Source organism: Polypterus senegalus, chromosome 17, assembly GCF_016835505.1.
Source record: "Polypterus senegalus isolate Bchr_013 chromosome 17, ASM1683550v1, whole genome shotgun sequence".
Lineage (NCBI taxonomy): Eukaryota > Metazoa > Chordata > Cladistia > Polypteriformes > Polypteridae > Polypterus > Polypterus senegalus.
In genome coordinates, this window is record NC_053170.1 from 16166799 (window position 1) to 16184045 (window position 17247).

General features: G+C 39.6%; 1 protein-coding gene across 1 annotated transcript in view; it reads left to right on the forward strand.

Annotated features, from left to right (window-relative positions):
• The window catches only part of LOC120517367 (phosphatidylinositol 5-phosphate 4-kinase type-2 beta), a 62188-nt gene extending 45133 nt beyond the window's left edge, over positions 1–17055 (forward strand). Inside the window, exons 5-10 of the mRNA XM_039739635.1 lie at positions 96–242; positions 386–424; positions 545–658; positions 3720–3981; positions 10794–10897; positions 13312–17055. Of these exons, the coding sequence (XP_039595569.1) occupies positions 96–242; positions 386–424; positions 545–658; positions 3720–3981; positions 10794–10897; positions 13312–13392 (747 nt within the window). The 3' untranslated portion in view covers positions 13393–17055. The remainder of the gene's footprint in view (positions 1–95; positions 243–385; positions 425–544; positions 659–3719; positions 3982–10793; positions 10898–13311) is intronic.
• The last annotated feature ends 192 nt before the right edge of the window (positions 17056–17247 follow it).

Here is a 17247-nt window from a genome sequence, read left to right on the forward strand (position 1 = left end):
TGGGAGCTTTCAAATACAAAAGAAACAAAATTAAAAAGGAATATTTATGTGTATATTTTTTTATTTTATTTGGTTTGATTTCTTTTTTTCCCCAGTTTATCGTTGAGTGCCATGGCAGCACACTTCTGCCACAGTTCCTTGGGATGTACCGGTTAACCGTGGATGGTGTTGAAACCTACATGGTGGTGACAAGAAATGTTTTCAGTCACAGGTTAACCGTGCATCGTAAATACGACCTAAAGGTGAGTATGTTTTAGGAGAGTAAGAGCCATTAAGTACATTTACCAGCCATTGTCTCTTTTTGATGACTTTATATGATTCATAATGCTGAGACAGCTTTATGACCTTTTTTCATTATAAGTATGTAATTTATTGTATTTTGCAGGGCTCAACAGTATCCAGGGAAGCTAGTGATAAAGAAAAGGTACCCCAAATCAACAAATCCTCACTTATAAGTCAAGTGCAGGCTGTTGTTACTTGTTGCCATCAACCTGCATTTTAACTAACTGACCGATTCCTCTGCCTGGTCTCTTGTGTCTTTTAGGCAAAGGAATTGCCAACTTTTAAAGATAACGATTTTTTGAATGAAGGACAGAAACTTAATGTTGGAGAGGAGAATAAGAAGATCTTCCTAGACAAGTTGAAGAGGGATGTCGAGGTATGGGCTCCGTTAAAGTTTGTCTTGTTACGCTTTTTTCTTCTGTGTCACACTTTTCTTTATTGAAAAAAGTGTATATTAAGTCAGTCGTCAGTCTTTCTTACCCACTTATTCCTGAACAGGATGGTGATGGATGCTGGGTCTTATCCTAGCTAGCATACAATGCAAGGCAGGACTGGACAGGGTGCCTGTCCATTACAGTTCGAACGCACACATACACCAAACATACACTAGGACCAGTTTAGCATTGCCAGTTCACCTAACCAACATGTCTTTGGATGGTGAGAGGTAAGCCACGCAGAGAACATGCAGACTCCATTTGAGGAGCATTTGGGACTTGAACCCCGGCTTTCCTTGTTGCAAGGCGGTAGACACCGTGCCACCTGGTAGTTCATTTATATACATGTACAGTGCATCCGGAAAGTATTCACAGTGCATCAGTTTTTCCACATTTTGTTATGTTACAGCCTTATTCCAAAATGGATTAAATTCATTTTTTTCCTCAGAATTCTACACACAACACCCCATAATGACAATGTAAAAAAAGTTTACTTGAGGTTTTTGCAAATTTATTAAAAATAAAACTCCGAAATCACATGTACATAAGTATTCACAGCCTTTGCTCAATACTTTGTCGATGCACCTTTGGCAGCAATTCCAGCCTCAAGTCTTTTTGAATATGATGCCACAAGCTTGGCACACCTATCCTTGGCCAGTTTCGCCCATTCCTCTTTGCAGCACCTCTCAAGCTCCATCAGGTTGGATGGGAAGCGTCGGTGCACGGCCATTTTAAGATCTCTCCAGAGATGTTCAATCGGATTCAAGTCTGGGCTCTGGCTGGGCCACTCAAGGACATTCACAGAGTTGTCCTGAAGCTACTCCTTTGATATCTTGGCTGTGTGTTTAGGGTCGTTGTCCTGCTGAAAGATGTCATCCCAGTCTGAGGTCAAGAGCGCTCTGGAGCAGGTCTTCATCCAGGATGTCTTTGTACATTGCTGCAGTCATCTTTCCCGTTATCCTGACTGGTCTCCGAGTTCCTGCTGCTGAAAAACATCCCCACAGCATGATGCTGCCACCACCACGCTTCACTGTAGGGACGGTATTGGCCTGGCGATGAGCAGTGCCTGGTTTCCTCCAAATGTGACGCCTGGCATTCACACCAAAGAGTTCAATCTTTGTCTCATCAGACCAGAGAATCTTGTTTCTCATGGTCTGAGATTCCTTCAGGTGCCTTTTGGCAAAATCCAGGCGGGCTGCCATGTGCCTTTTACTAAGGAGTGGCTTCCGTCTGGCGCCACTACCATACAGGCCTGATTGGTGGATTGCTGCAGAGATGGTTGTCCTTCTGGAAGGATCTCCTCTCTCCACAGAGGACCTCTGGAGCTCTGACAGAGTGACCATCGTGGTCTTGGTCACCTCCCTGACTAAAGCCCTTCTCCCCCGATCGCTCAGTTTAGATGGCCGGCCAGCTCTAGGAAGAGTCCTGGTGGTTTCGAACTTCTTCTACTTACGGATGATGGAGGCCATTGTGCTCATTGGGACCTTCAAAGCAGCAGAATTTTTTCTGTAACTTTCCCCAGATTTGTGCCTCGAGACAATCCTGTCTCGGAGGTCTACAGACAATTCCTTTCACTTCATGCTTGGTTTGTGCTCTGACATGAACTGTCAACTGTGGGACCTTCTATAGACAGGTGTGTGCCTTTCCAAATCATGTCCAGTCAACTGAATTTACCACAGGTGGACTCCAATTAAGCTGCAGAAACATCTCAAGGACGATCAGGGGAAACAGGATGCACCTGAGCTCAGTTTTGAGCTTCATGGCAAAGGCTGTGAATACTTATGTACATGTGCTTTCTAAGTTTTTTTATTTTTAATAAATGTGCAAAAATCTCAAGTAAACTTTTTTCACGTTGTCATTATGGGGTGTTGTGTGTAGAATTCTGAGGAAAAAAATGAATTTAATCCATTGTGGAATAAGGCTGTAACATAACAAAATGTGGAAAAAGTGATGCGCTGTGAATAATTTCCGGATGAACTGTATTACCAAATCATCATCAATCTCCCACCAATGTTTAAGCCCTCTTTTCTACAGCCCTGGAGGACTAAAACTGGGAATTAACGGGCCTGGACTGAATTGAGTGCCAACCTGTGAGCTGATTCCTTATTATTACTTATTCACATCTAAAAGTTAATCCAAATGTGATGACTCAGTAGTAGCCTTGCAAACACACCGACAGAAGAGAACATGTCCACACAAATGGATATCGTGCCAGACAGCATGCCCAGGTTCAAGGAGTTGCGTGGTTGTGCTAACTACTGCATAACCCTGCCTGTTTACTTTGTCACAAATTTATAGAGCACCTTTTCTATAATCACCATCATATAGCGCTTATGTGACAAATGTAGTACAAAACATCACAACAGTGCAGACTACAATAAAAATTCAAAGTGAGATGAATCATAAGGAATGGTTGCATGCAGGGACCAAGGTTGGCAAGTAGTTGGGGCCAAGCCCGAATGCCCGTCATTGCATCACTGGAGACGAAGCTGCCATTAGAGCCAAGCTGGTCGTATCTAGGAAAGGGTCAGCAGACGTTGTGAAAACACATCAGATGAGTTGGAGCACCTCGGGTGTCAGCGCTCTGCAGACAGCTCCACGCAGGGAGGAACCGGGATGTGAACCCAGGTCTCCTTACTGTGAAGCAGATGCACTGCCACCTTGCCTCCTAAAGTGTATTGTATGCCAAGCATTTTGAAGTAGTAAAACTAATTTTAAAAGAATGTGGTTTTATTTAGTTTTAATACCGAAAGTGAGATGGTACCTATTTGTTTCTGAAGTACCCCATTTACTGAAGGAGAATTTCTTTTGATTGAAAAAGCAATTATATTAGGCATGTTTTCAATCGCAACAGTTGAATTAACCCAGCGTCATTTTGGTAAATTTAGCAATAGAGGTTGCTTTACACACATTAAAACGTTTTTCACTTGGTTAATGATGATGATGATGTCATTCTTTTGAAAACTTGCTTTGAGATTTATATGTTAAACCGTCACATTTCAGTTTCTTGCTCAACTGAAGATAATGGACTATAGTTTACTAGTTGGCATTCATGATGTGGACCGTGCTGAACAAGAAGAAATGGAAATTGAAGAAAGGGGCGAAGACGAGGAGTATGAGAATGATGGGGTGGGAAGCAATCTGGCCACTGGATCTTTTGGGACGCCTCCAGACAGCCCCGGAAATCTGCTCAACTTTCCTGGCTTCTTTGGTCCTGGAGAGTTTGACCCATTAGTGGACGTTTATGCCATAAAGAGCCATGAAAGTACGTACTGCAAACCTCTTCTGTTCTTTTATCTTTGTACAAAAGACTCGAGTGAAGCGTGGGTTGTGCATGAGGCCTGTTTTAGAGGATGAATGTAGGTTGTATTTTATTTTCATGATCAAGAAGAGTGTTAGAATTCTGTGAAACACTGAATCATTTAGACATATATTCAGATACGCAATTTTTGCCGATCATATTTTTATTTCCTATACCATTGTCTTTTTCTCAAACATATCTACTGTGAGATAAACTGTCATCCTATAAAGAACTCACCCATCACAAGCAAATCACAGGTTTGTGAAGGGAAAAAAAAAGTTGGTGGGCTTTGGGGTTTAGAAGGTTGCGAGAATCTCACTAGACCATAACATAGTTACCAGTCGACTGAGCAACAGCACATCATTCTTCAACAGTGGCACTGAACAAACCATAAATGCAGGACAGTGGAAGTTACAAAAGCATTAAAGGCGTTTTCACACCTACTTCGCTTGGTGCCATTTTTTCAAGTAATGGTGGTTTCCCTGAAAGTCCTGTTTAGTTACGTAGATGCGAACACAACAGTTGACCTGTGCAAATGGAATGAGACCCTTCAGAAAGGGCGGTCTCGGTGCAGCACTAAGTGAACGCCAGAGCGGTGAAGTACGCATGTAATCCAACATGGGACCAATCTAATTAAACTGTGCATCACGAGAGAAATTCTGCATGGTGTACTAGTCAGGCTAATCGTCTGCTGTCGCTAACCAGCGAATTTCATTCATAGCAGAGTCGGGGGTTAACATGGAACATTAAAAAATTTAGAAGGCAAAAATAAATGAGCACAAAAGTACAAATGCGACACAATTCTCCTAAAACAGCTCACAGACTTACCAGTGAATAGGAGTAAGTAAGGAACTTGACACCAACCACCTATGTGCGCGATCTAAGTGGGTTTTTAGGGGAGAAAACGAGAGACGTAAATTCATTTGTGATGATTCTCGGTGGTGAGAAACAAACGAAACAAACAGCAGTGCCCCCTTAGATTGATAGACAAACCCCTTAATCTTTCCCCATGAAAGTGATGCGTGAAGGCGATTGCTGTTTGGGTGATGAATGGATAGAGAAGCACAGTAACACAGTTTGACACATAGTAAATGTTAACCAGATATTCCAAAATCATCATTATTAACAAATAGTTGCAGGAGTTCCGACATTAGACCTGTGATGACAGGTTACGTCCGTATGGTGGCTACTGGAGAGTAAACCCGCAAGCTGACACCTGATACGTCTACAGTGTGTGCACTCCGCAGACGTTGCCTCCTTTTGTACACTCGGCTATTTGAAATGTGCACTTTTTGTAACAACACATTTTTGAGTTATTCGATAATAGGCAATTTGCTCAAGAATTGTGTTAGGTAAATAAATAATTATAGGAAATGCGATGTTGCGCAAATACAACTATTGCTGACCTTCTGTGATATTTTTGTTCAGGGATAAAAAATATTTTTGCCTAATGAAAGGAGCCCACAGGATGCTTATTAATGTTTAGTTCGCTTAAAAGTTTGTAGTGTGAAACTCAACCAAACTGACTGGAAATCGAAACAAAGTAAAAAAAATCACCCCTTCTGATTCGATCAAAGTAAGCGAACTAGGAGTGTGTAAATGCCTTCAATTAGAAAAAGCAGATTTTCAAGAGATTTGGTAAAAGACAATCGGGAGACTTCTATTTAGAGCGGGGGTCTGTAAAGTTGGTCCTGGAGGGCTGTAGTGGCTGTAGCTTTTCGATGGCATAATTAGAAACCAATCCTTGCCAGTAACGGATCTAATTTAATGTTATGATTTGCTGATGTTTTCACTCTGCCATGTTAGCTCATTCTTCGATAGTAGATTTTTTTTTCTCCCTTTTAAGCATGCCACCCAAATGATTTCTGCCCTTCAGCAAATGAGTACTTCTCAGTCCTTCACTTTTTTTCTGTTCAGATTCCCCCCAAATATTAAATCTGATTGTTTGTAATGAATACACACAAATGAATGACACATTAGATGGAGAGCTGCTGGCTCATTTGCATCTTATTGTTAACTAGCAGAAAAGGAAATATTTTAAAAATAACATGATTGTTAATGTAATTGTTTTGTCATTGATACGAGTGTTGTCATATCTCTCTCTCTCTCTCTATATATACAGTATATAATTGTGTGTGTGTATTATATATATATATATATATATACACACACACACACACACACATATACATATATATAAACATACATATATATACATATAAATATATATACATATATACACACTGTAAAGGACAAGAAAAGACAGTAATAAATGTTGGGGTTTTGCCGGCCCTGTATATTATACACAACAAAAAAACAGGTCAAAATCATAAACTAATAGTTCATAACGCGACGCCGAGTCCTGGCGTCGCGGCCATTTTATTGGGGAGGAGCCGGAAGTGGAGGAATGCTGGGAAGGACCGTGAGGGAGGATGGGAAGGATGACGTCAGGGCAAGATGGCGGAGGAAGGGCGGAAGTGCTGCCGGCTATAGAGGAGGGAGGTCTTTTTTTCTATAAGGAAGCAGAGGGAGAAAGTTAATACCCCGCCATTCCCTGCCGGCGAATGTTTTCCCAGGTGCTTTCGAATCCATCCGTGGCCTCCTACTCGCGCGTGCGTGACAACACATACATACATACATATATACACATATACACACGTTTATATATATATATATATATATATATATATATATATATATATATATATATGTGTGTGTGTGTGTGTGTGTGTGTGTGTGTGTGTGTATATATATATATATATATGTATATATACTGTATATACGTATATATACAAATCTACATATATATCTACATATATATATATATATATATATATATATATATTAGGGTGGACTTGATTAAAAAAATTAATCCAATTAATTAGAGGCTGTTTAAGAATTAATCTTGATTAATCGTATGTAATCGCACACGTAAATTTGCCCCAAATCGCAAATGTTTTTTTTAATTTAAAAGGGTTTTACTGGGCGACAGAATCAAATAATAGACATGGACATGAATATTGTAAACTCAAGCTCTTTTAATTTCTGAAAAAAAAAAATGCTTTTAAACTGCATTTGAATTTAAAACAGAAACAAAAAATATCATCCCTGGTTAAAATTGGGCGGTGGTAGTTTAAGTACTTTAAGTACATTTTCAGAATGGTATTGTCTTTAAATAATAATAACAAAAATTTCAACATAAAGTGCAGTTTTTCTTCTTAAAAAAATAAGTCAGAAACATAAAAGGTAATTTGACCAGCTTCAGCTTTAAGCTCTGAGTAACCTTAGCCAAAATTATTTTGTACATTAGGCTAAAACAGTGTGATCATTGAACATTTTGTAATTAGATGTAATTAGAATTACTAACGGTCACGGAAGTCCAATGGTCCCCAGTAAGAGCCACAAAGTCCGCTTTCTGTAATGCATCTAATTTTGCTTGCTTTTCAGTGTGTACAAAACCATGCTTTTATCAAGGCTTCGCTCGGGTAGTTTTTTGAAATGAAATTTTCCTCCGATCAGTCGTAGGAACGCGCTTCATTCCGACTCTAACATTTTTGTAGCTGTGATGTGTGCATCAATGTAATCAATGTACTGTACCAGGAAATCATGCATTGACAAAAGTTCCCCTTTGCTTGGAATTGAAAGTGTGATTAAATGCGTTATTTTTTGTTATGGAGTACATGCATCGAAGCTTCTCAGCTGTGCTTGTGCTAAGAAAAGTAAACATTTTAAAAATAACGTAACATGATTCTGCATTAGCCGCATATTTTTTCATGCGTCCCAAACCAAGGAGATGCGAGGTTAAAATGAATCGGGAAGCGCGCATACATACTCAGTACATCCCCTCTCGGGAATCGAACCTCGGATGTCGGCGCTAGAGGTGAAGCCTCTACAATTGCGCCACGCGTGTGGCTTGTCTATTTGAGAGTATGTAGATCGGGGTATATATATATATATATATATATTCGCAGCGGAGAAGTAGTGTTAAAGAAGTTATGAAAAAGAAAAGGGAACATTTTAAAAATAACGTAACATGATTGTCAATATACAGTAATTGTTTTGTGAGTGTTACTGTCATCAAGGATTTGATTATCATTATTTCTTTCAATCAGGGTCGTATTTGTACGATGTGTTGTGTTCAAGTTACATTCCCCGTGTTTGTCAATCGTTGTAAAGATAAGAGGTTTCATTCATCGATTCGTTTTTTTACTGCATCAATAAACAGCTCGTCTTCCTCTTTATCTGAGATGTGACACACTGCATGCACGGGTTTTTTTACACTGTCTTCCTTTAGCGGGACATTGACTTTTTCCACCGTGTGCTTTGTTTCCGCAGTAGCTGCACTTATGAATATGCTTGTATGTATAAGACGCTTCATATTTTCTTGCTGCCTTCTCAATTGTGCAATTCGGTTTTTGTTCAGCACTCTTTGGAACTGTTGCTTTTTGTCTGTGCACTGCGTCAGTTCACGTGAGCCGCTTGGTGTTCTTGTATCGAAGGTTCCCAGCTGTACTGGTGCCATCTCGTGTAATGTCAGCTAAGACCCGGCACTTAAAAGTTTCTCTCGCAGTTTCGCTGAGTTTGTGCCAAACACCACCCTGACCATCTCATCTTCTTCTGCATAAGCACAGTTCTTCACCCGTGAATATTTAGCGGCAGTGTTTCTATTGGATTGCCGCTGATGGACGGCCTTATATGGGCAGGCACTAAATTACAAACACCAGCTGCAGCCTGTCTATGAACTTAATTTAAACTTTAGGTTTACACCGTGCTTTGTTTCCGAAGTAGCAGCACTCATGAATATGGTTGTATATGTCAGTCGCTCGCTTCGTATTGTTTCACTGCCTTCTCAATTATATAATGCATGTTTTCTTCAGCTCTTTTTTGAGCTCTTCCTGGTTTTCTACGTACTGCGTTGACAGTCAGTTCACGTGATTACGTGGGAGGCGTGATGACGTCACACGAAACTCCGCCCCCCACGGTCATCCAGCTCAACTCCATTACATTATATGGAGAAAAATAGCTTCCAGTTATGACCATTACACATAGAGTTTCGAAATGAAACCTGCCCAACTTTTGTAAGTAAGCTGTAAGGAATGAGCCTGCCAAATTTCAGCCTTCTACCTACACGGGAACTTGGAGAATTAGTGATGAGTCAATCAGTCAGTCAGTCAGTGAGGGCTTTGCCTTTTATTAGTATAGATAAGGAGGCGTTTAAAACAGTGAATGCTGCAATCTAAGGCTAAAATAAGGACTAAAGGGGAGGGAATCTTAACAAGTAAGACGGCAAAAATGAAACCTAAAAAATGTTACTTGAGAAATAAGAGCTCATTAAGAAATTGGGTTGGAGCAAAAGCCTGCTGGCAGAGCCGCCGTCCATGATAGACGCTGCAGATACCCGATCTACAGGCCAGGTTTAGCTGCTATGGTGCCTAAAAAGAAGAGAAAGACAGTGTAGACAACTCCAAAAGAAGGGGAATATTTAAAAAAACAAAACAAAAAAAAAAAAACAATCAATCTCTTAGAAAGAGAGATGGAGACAAAGGACCCGAGTAAAGCAACAGGTTGGTAAAGGTGCTAAGGGTATTAGAGAGAGTGAAAGTTACATAAGAGACTGGGAGCAAGTCCCATCGCTAAACACTTATGCAAGGTAAGATATAAATTGTGCACAAATTGAAACTGAAAAGCATACATATTGCAAAGAAGAAAAAAAAAAAGCAGTAAGTGCCATATACGAGGTGATACACAAAAATAACCGGATTGGTTAAAAAAAAAAAAAAAATTTATTGATGAATTGCAGCATTCTAAACATTGTCACCTTCTATATACCCACCCCTCCCGATCTCTACACCACTATGTTCGCATAGTCCATTGATTGATATTGTGCTGGAAGTCTTCTTGCTTGAGGCCTTTCAACAGGCTTGCCAGTTCTGTCTTCACTAAATCCATTGAAGAAAAATGTGTTCCCTTCAGGCCACTTTTGATTTTTGGGAACAAGTAAAAATCACAGGGAGCTAAATCGGGTGAATAGGGAGGATGATCGAGAACAGAAATGTTTTTGTCAGTCAAAAATTGCTTTACGGAAAAAGCATTATGTGCGGTAACGTCTTGTTTCACTGTTCGATTTTTTCCACCCGACATTGTCACGGCAACTCATGTAGCGATTGTTGTGGAAATGCTGACTGGGTCATTCGCAAGATATACCTAGCCGGTCAGCAGTTTGAGAGATCGTGTAGGGGGGATATAGTTCTATGATTCACGTTCGGCCGACATCTAGACGGTTTTCCAGGAAAGCCCCGAGCCCAGTCTGGTTAATTTTGTGTCTCACCTCGTATAACGTAAAAAAAGAATGAATGCACCTTACAGGTCTAAAAGGTCTAGAAGTAAGGAGTCATATTCAAATAGTCATAATGGTAGTGCCAAACGAAACATATGAGTGCTCTTTGTCTGTATTTGTTTTAAATAAGAATAGTAAATAGTTTGTCAGGCTTGGTGTAGTTTAGCTTTTTCAAACATTGGTCCTACTGTGTGTGTAAACAGATATGGACCCTTTGCCAGTGAAGCATTCTAGTTTGTGCCTCACCAGTAAAGCAGCATACAACATTTTACTAAACTGGAGTGAACAATCAAAATGTTTTAAGAACGTTAGATTTGTATTTTAAACTGAGAAGGTTACTACTTGAAGAAACATGAATTTGTTTTTCTGTTATTTCTAATTGTTGATTTAACAAGTTGTACTGTTGCTGGATTGACTGAAATTATCGATGCTTTCTCAGATGCCCTAAAAAAGGAGGTGTACTTTATGGCAATTATTGACATTTTGACTCACTACGATGCAAAGAAGAAAGCTGCCCATGCTGCCAAAACTGTCAAACATGGGGTAAGTACATCAAAGAAAGTGAATCTTAAAGATATAAGACCTTAACGTTGTACTGGATTAAAAAAACAAACACCAAAACATTAAATAATGAATCAAAGAAAACAATGTAAGAATCAGTGACACGCGGTAGACTCTTGTCAAGGAGAATTAAAGTAAACTGGATGGACCCGAGCACAGTATGGAGTGCAACTGGCTCTGAATATCTAGGAATGGGGTTTTCAAATTTATTTATTTATTTTTTTAATAAATTTGTGCACCTTTTGAAATATACTTTTGTCATTATGGTATGTTGACTGTAGGCTCAAAAAATATGGGAAACCTACCTGCTTCAAGTCCATGTTTCAGTAGTTTCTTCCCGTTTCCCAGAACTTAATGAAATACACGCTTCCTGGCTTCAGTCCTAAATGCACTTCCCTAAACATACTGGTAAGGGGGCATCCATATGCAAGCCGAGGATCTCTTGAACTGCAGTCAAATGTTCCACAATGTGGTATGTTCTGAATCCACTGTGTAACACAAAGAAGCCATATGACCTTATTGTTCTGGTGTTTTTGAGACAAGAGAAGATCATTCAGTCCATTTGTCACCCGTTTGTTTAGGTAATAGCTAAGCTGCCCCAATATCTCATCCAGATACTTCCTAAAGGTTGTCCAGGTTTCTGCTTTATTTAACTCCATGTTTCGGTACCTCAACTCTTTGAGGTAAGACGCTCTTTCCTGGCTTCAGTCCGAAATTTATGCACAAATGAGAACATCAGATGTTTGACAGACAAGAGGAGGAGACCATTCAGTCCATTTGTCACTCGTTTGTTTAGCTAATAGCTAAGCTGTCCCACTGTCTCATCCAGATCCTTCTCGAAGGTTCTCATGGTTTGTGCTTCAGGTCCATGTTTTGGTAGTTTCTTCCCGATTCCCAGAACATTTAACAAAATACAGTGATCCCTCGTTTATCACGGGAGATAGGTTCCAAGGCCGGCCGCAATAACTGAATTTCCGAGAAGTAGGGACACCATATTTATTTAATAATTGAACGTGTATTTGGACGTTTTTAAACCTTCCCTGTACTGTTTACAACCCACCCTTTACTCTATTAATAACAGGGACATCTGTTAAGCAATATGAAATCGGTAGATAAGTTTACAGTTACTGTATAGCGAAGTACACGTACCTATATATGACGTGATGAATATGCTGTGCAGTAAAAATGATAACGATGAAGGTGATGATGACTTTTACTGCGCAGCCGATGACTGTATTTTACGTCTCTTCAGATGCCGGTGCCATTTCCTGGGGCACCTCTTCCATGGTTTCTGAAGGTGTATCCGTAGTAGTAGTAGGAACTGCCTCTTTTTTGCGAGGCTGCAAAAACATTGTGATCGGCAGCTGCTGCCGCTGCTTCTTTTTCTGGTCGAAAAGCAGCTTGTAGGCGGTCATGACGTCGTCGACCTTATTGCAAAATTGGACCGATTGAACCATATTGCCGTCCCATTCCTGTGACCACTCTTGCAGATCCTTAGCCAGTCTGCAGCCACAGCCGCGAACGTTCTCCCTTCCTTCAACATATCCAGAAGTTTCACCTACTCAGCGATCGTCATCATTCTTTGTTGGCGTTTAGGCTCAGCACCAGCCTTGGAAGAAGGAGCCCGTTTGGGAGCCATTGCAGGAGGTGAAAATTGAAGCGAAGTTCAACACAAAGAAACCACAAAAAAAAAATCACACACAGTACAGTGTAAAGTAAACCGCTCAGCTAAAAAGCTTCAAGCGAAATGGCCGCGGCAGAGAGACAAGGGGAGGTGCTGTGGGATCTGGGCATCAGTCAAAGCACCAATCACGGGCCCGATTAGAAAGTGGGAAGCTGTGATTTGTCATCTCCCTCCCATGTACCAATCACAGCCTGTGTTACAACGCACTTAGTCACTGAACTTGTTTTGTTGTTCTTAGACTAGGAAATACTACTACTACTATATTTAAAAACTCGAAGTCGTGAACCGCGAAGTAGCGAGGGATTACTGTACACGCTTCCTGGCTTCAGTCCTAAGTGCACTTCCATAAACATACTGGTAAGGGGGCACCCATATTTGAACCGGGGATCTCTTTATCTGCCCTCAAACGCTCCACATTCGTGGTATGTTCTGAATCCACTGTATAACACAAAGAAGCCATATTGATCTACTTGCTCTGTTGTTTTTTCTTCTAAAAACATAAGAAGGTTTGGTTATCATTCGCTCTATCAAATCCGTTTGTTTAGCTAATAGCTAAACTATCCCAACATCTCATCCAGATCCTTCGTAAAAAAGGTTATCCAGGGTTTTTCTTCTTCAACTCCATGGCTCAGATGTTTTTTCCACATTCACACTAACTCTGGATATATTGACCACAGATTATTAACTCACTCCTCTTCTTGTTTCTCCACAGGCTGGAGCTGAAATATCCACGGTAAACCCTGAGCAGTACTCCAAACGATTCTTGGAATTCATGTCCAACATCCTATCATAGTATTGTCCCCTTCCGTCATGTGCCACGTTTTTCCTCCCCTTGTATCTCCTGCGGTTTTGAGAGATGCATGAGACTGAAACTTATTTCAGAAGAGAAAAAAAAAAAATTGTTTGTTACACTAAGACCAACAGACTGTAGCAGGTATGTGTGTGAGAACAACAGTATTTAACAGATGTACATTTTTGAGAGAAAATGGCTGCATCCCAGCTGCGGATCTTAGTAAATGTGAATGAACCCAGCGCAAGCCTATCATGTATGTACTAAAACCTTTGTCAGCATTGCCTTGGAGTGTTAACTTGTCACAGTTCTTCAGCGGTAATCCTCATTTCCACCCCCCACAGCCGCCCCTGAGCCGATTGGTGTCCTGACTTGCACAACACACACGTCAGATTAACATGTCAGGCCGCGCTCAACAGCTGGATTTTCATTGACACAACGTAACGTTCTAATGCATGTCTACCATCGAAAGACACGTAACGCAGTTTATCCTAGTGACCCACTTGAAACAGACACACTAGTCCTACTTTGGTAAGGTTTTAATTTTTCTTACATATGTTAAGTTGCCATATGATGTATTTATAATTTAAAGATAAATGCAACTTTTATCAATAAAATGAATGCTTAAAAAGGATTTGATACCCATTCAAAAAAAAAAAGGGTTTTATATGAATCAATATTTTACATATTGTTTACATTTAACATGTAGCATTTTATTTTTATAATTTTTTTTGTTTTGTCATTTGTATGCAGTATTGTTTTGTTGCCAGCAAACAGCAGTAAAGGTAAGTTACTTGAACAGAAAACATAAATAATTCTTACAAAAGGGATTTCCCCCTCCGTTTTTATTCCGATTTAAATTGTACTCTTCCCATCCAGTATGAGAAAGGCCTCTATGAGTAATATTAGGTTTTGCGAGTGCCTAACTTTTATGTACAGTTTTTTTTATATTTGAAGTGGATAGCAAGGTGCTTTTAACACAAATAAAACTATCATGCCTTGAAATGTCCTTTCCTTTTGCAATCTAATTTGAAAAGTTAGAAGGTTCAACTTTAATGTGGACAGTACTGGGATAAGACTTGAGTGATCATTAGGAGACATCTGAAGAAAGAATTGTGTAATATGTGCTATTCAACTAAACTTGAAATGAAAATGTTTAATTTTACTGTTTAAAAGGAGATTCATGTGATGGTAGAGACCCCCTTTAAAAAGGCATGACACTTAGTGTTTTAGCACTAAATGACTCATTGTGTATATTTTAAATTACCAGTATGTGTGCCAGATTAAAAACAAAAGCAAGGACTTTTCTGTCTTGATCCCGAGCTACGACCACACTACTGCGCTTTCATTTAAAAACTCGAACTAGTTTCCATTCTCACCTTTCGTTCACTTTAACTCCCGTCAGGAGACTTTTAAAAGACGCTCTTTAGGACCGTCTGCTTCTGAAAACGAGTGAAAACAGAGAGTTTCAAAAATACCGACTCTGATTGGATAGGACGTGCTCATTACGTGGCCCTTCCCTGATTGGACTCTGCTCATTACAACATCATTACCTGATTGGTCACCCTTCACAGAAAAAAAAATGAAGTTAATTCAGCCAATGTAGAAAAGTTACTTTCTATGGTGCTTGTTGGGTTGCTTACCTACATATGCCTAAATTGCAGTTTTGTACAGTTTGAATGCTGCATACAAGCGCAAAAGGCAAATAATTTACCGGTCACTACAGTTTTGCTGGCATTATTGCAATCCTTTGAACAATTTTTCCACCGATGTGTCCATCTCCAGTGTAAGCAAACGTCTAGGTCACCACATTTTTGGTCAATTTTGTGTGGGCTGAGATATTCATAAAAATATGAAAAACATTAGTTTGGGCAGAGTCTTTGTTTAAAAATCATTTTTAAATGAAAGCGTAGAAGTGTGGGCACACTCCATCCAAAAACATCTTACCCTTGGTAACTTGTAGTGAAGTGGCAAGAAAAAACTTCAATTTCATGTTTTCATGCAGAACAGAGGAAGATAGAGGGGATGTTGGGAAAGGTGTGAGGGTCCTGCCATCAACCCACAAAAAGTTCTCCATTTAAATTGGAGGGCTGGATGGAGGTTAACGCCAAAGGCCAAGATAGATCAATTGTGGGTCAAGGGCCCAACGGAGTAGAATCACTTCTGGCATTTACAGGATTTGAGATAAAAAAAATGTATATCTGGATACATACAAAGTAAGTTTATTGTGACCAATGGTAGGTAACAGCAAACAATGTCAATTACATCCACGAAAGTAATCACATTACTCGTGTGGCATGAAGTCATCCAGTCATATGCTCACAATGTCCTAAACACATGTAATATTAATAAAATATTGGTAAATAAGTGCTATTGTGAGTTAAAACAGAACACAGTGACACAAATATGGATTTAAATTGTAGACCCTCATGCTCTATTAACATTTATATTCATATCCACCTTGGGATTACTTAGAGGTGAACAGACCTTCTGTTTGTTGAAGCAGCTCGGATATCCACAAGTCCAAAGCCTGCTCTCTGGTCCTGATTAATGTTTTTACTTGATTTTTAAAAATCTCTCTCTCTTAAATTTGTGCACCTCTCTCAGCGAGCTTTACACTTTCGCTATAACCTGAAATGTAATGTTAGCCAATGAGTAAGCGGTTACTGGGCAGGACTCCGGACCAATGGGTGAGGCAGCCCTTCAGTTCAAACGCATTTTAGTTCATGAGATAGTTTTCCAGTGGTTTAGTTAACAATAGGTTTAGTGAAAATTACACTTGTCTGGGACATTTGGAGTATGTGACATGACTAACATGAAATTTTTTCTCCAGGGACGTTTTGAAATTGTTTGCAGTTGTCCAATGCAGGTCACTACAGACTTGAATTCTATCAGAAACTTTTATCTCCATTCTTCATGAAAACAAGATAAAAATGTTTTGTCAGCCATCCCTACAAACTGCACGGGACATGTATTTTTAAAGAAAATAATTTTTGGGTGGAGTATTCCTTTAAATGTTTATATTCTAACTGAAAAAAATGAGCAAAATAATACAGGGGCTTTGATTGTTAAATTGTGTTATCTTGGAAATGGTGGTTTGTGGGAACCCAAATTGAAAGAACCTTGGGCAGCATTTGTGTAATTTGCTTGTTTTTTTTTTATGGGGGGGCATAAATCCTTTTAATGGGGAGGTAAAGTGCAGCCAAGTCAAGAAGAGTGTGGCTAGGGTTAGACTTCTTGAAGCACAATCCACATGGCTCATATACTAAATATACTTTATATAGTGTATGAAAACATGCAACTCTAGATGTAGCACAACGACTTTGTGGTTTGGCTGGATGTGATGTTGAAACAAATGTTCACCAATATTGGGCTGCTTTCACTGGCTTTGCTTTTATAGACTGTGGAAATCTACTATTTTGGTATTTTAATGTCCACATTCCCTTCAGTGTTAAAATTACGCTCTGAAAACATACTCCCTTTTGGTATTTTTGTACTGCATAACATAAAACTACCAATGTCATTGAAGGCAATGTTTTAGAAGTACTGAGACACCAACAACTCTTGGAAACTACATTTTTAAGTGTTATCTGTCTGTAAATCTTTTCTTCAATCCTTTATGACAGGATATTTAAAATAAAACAGGGAAACCAGATTTTAAGAATACTCTTGCTGCTTGTGTGTGTCGTTTCTTTGCATTATTGCTGTGAACATGAAGTAGAGACGTCGATAGAAGGACTTAACACAAACATGACCTGCGTGTGTAAATTGGCCTCATATGCAAGAATAATTCAACTTCTATAGCACTTGTTCTCAAGCATCGTATGTGTAGAAGCCGAGTCCTCAGAAGGCGTAATT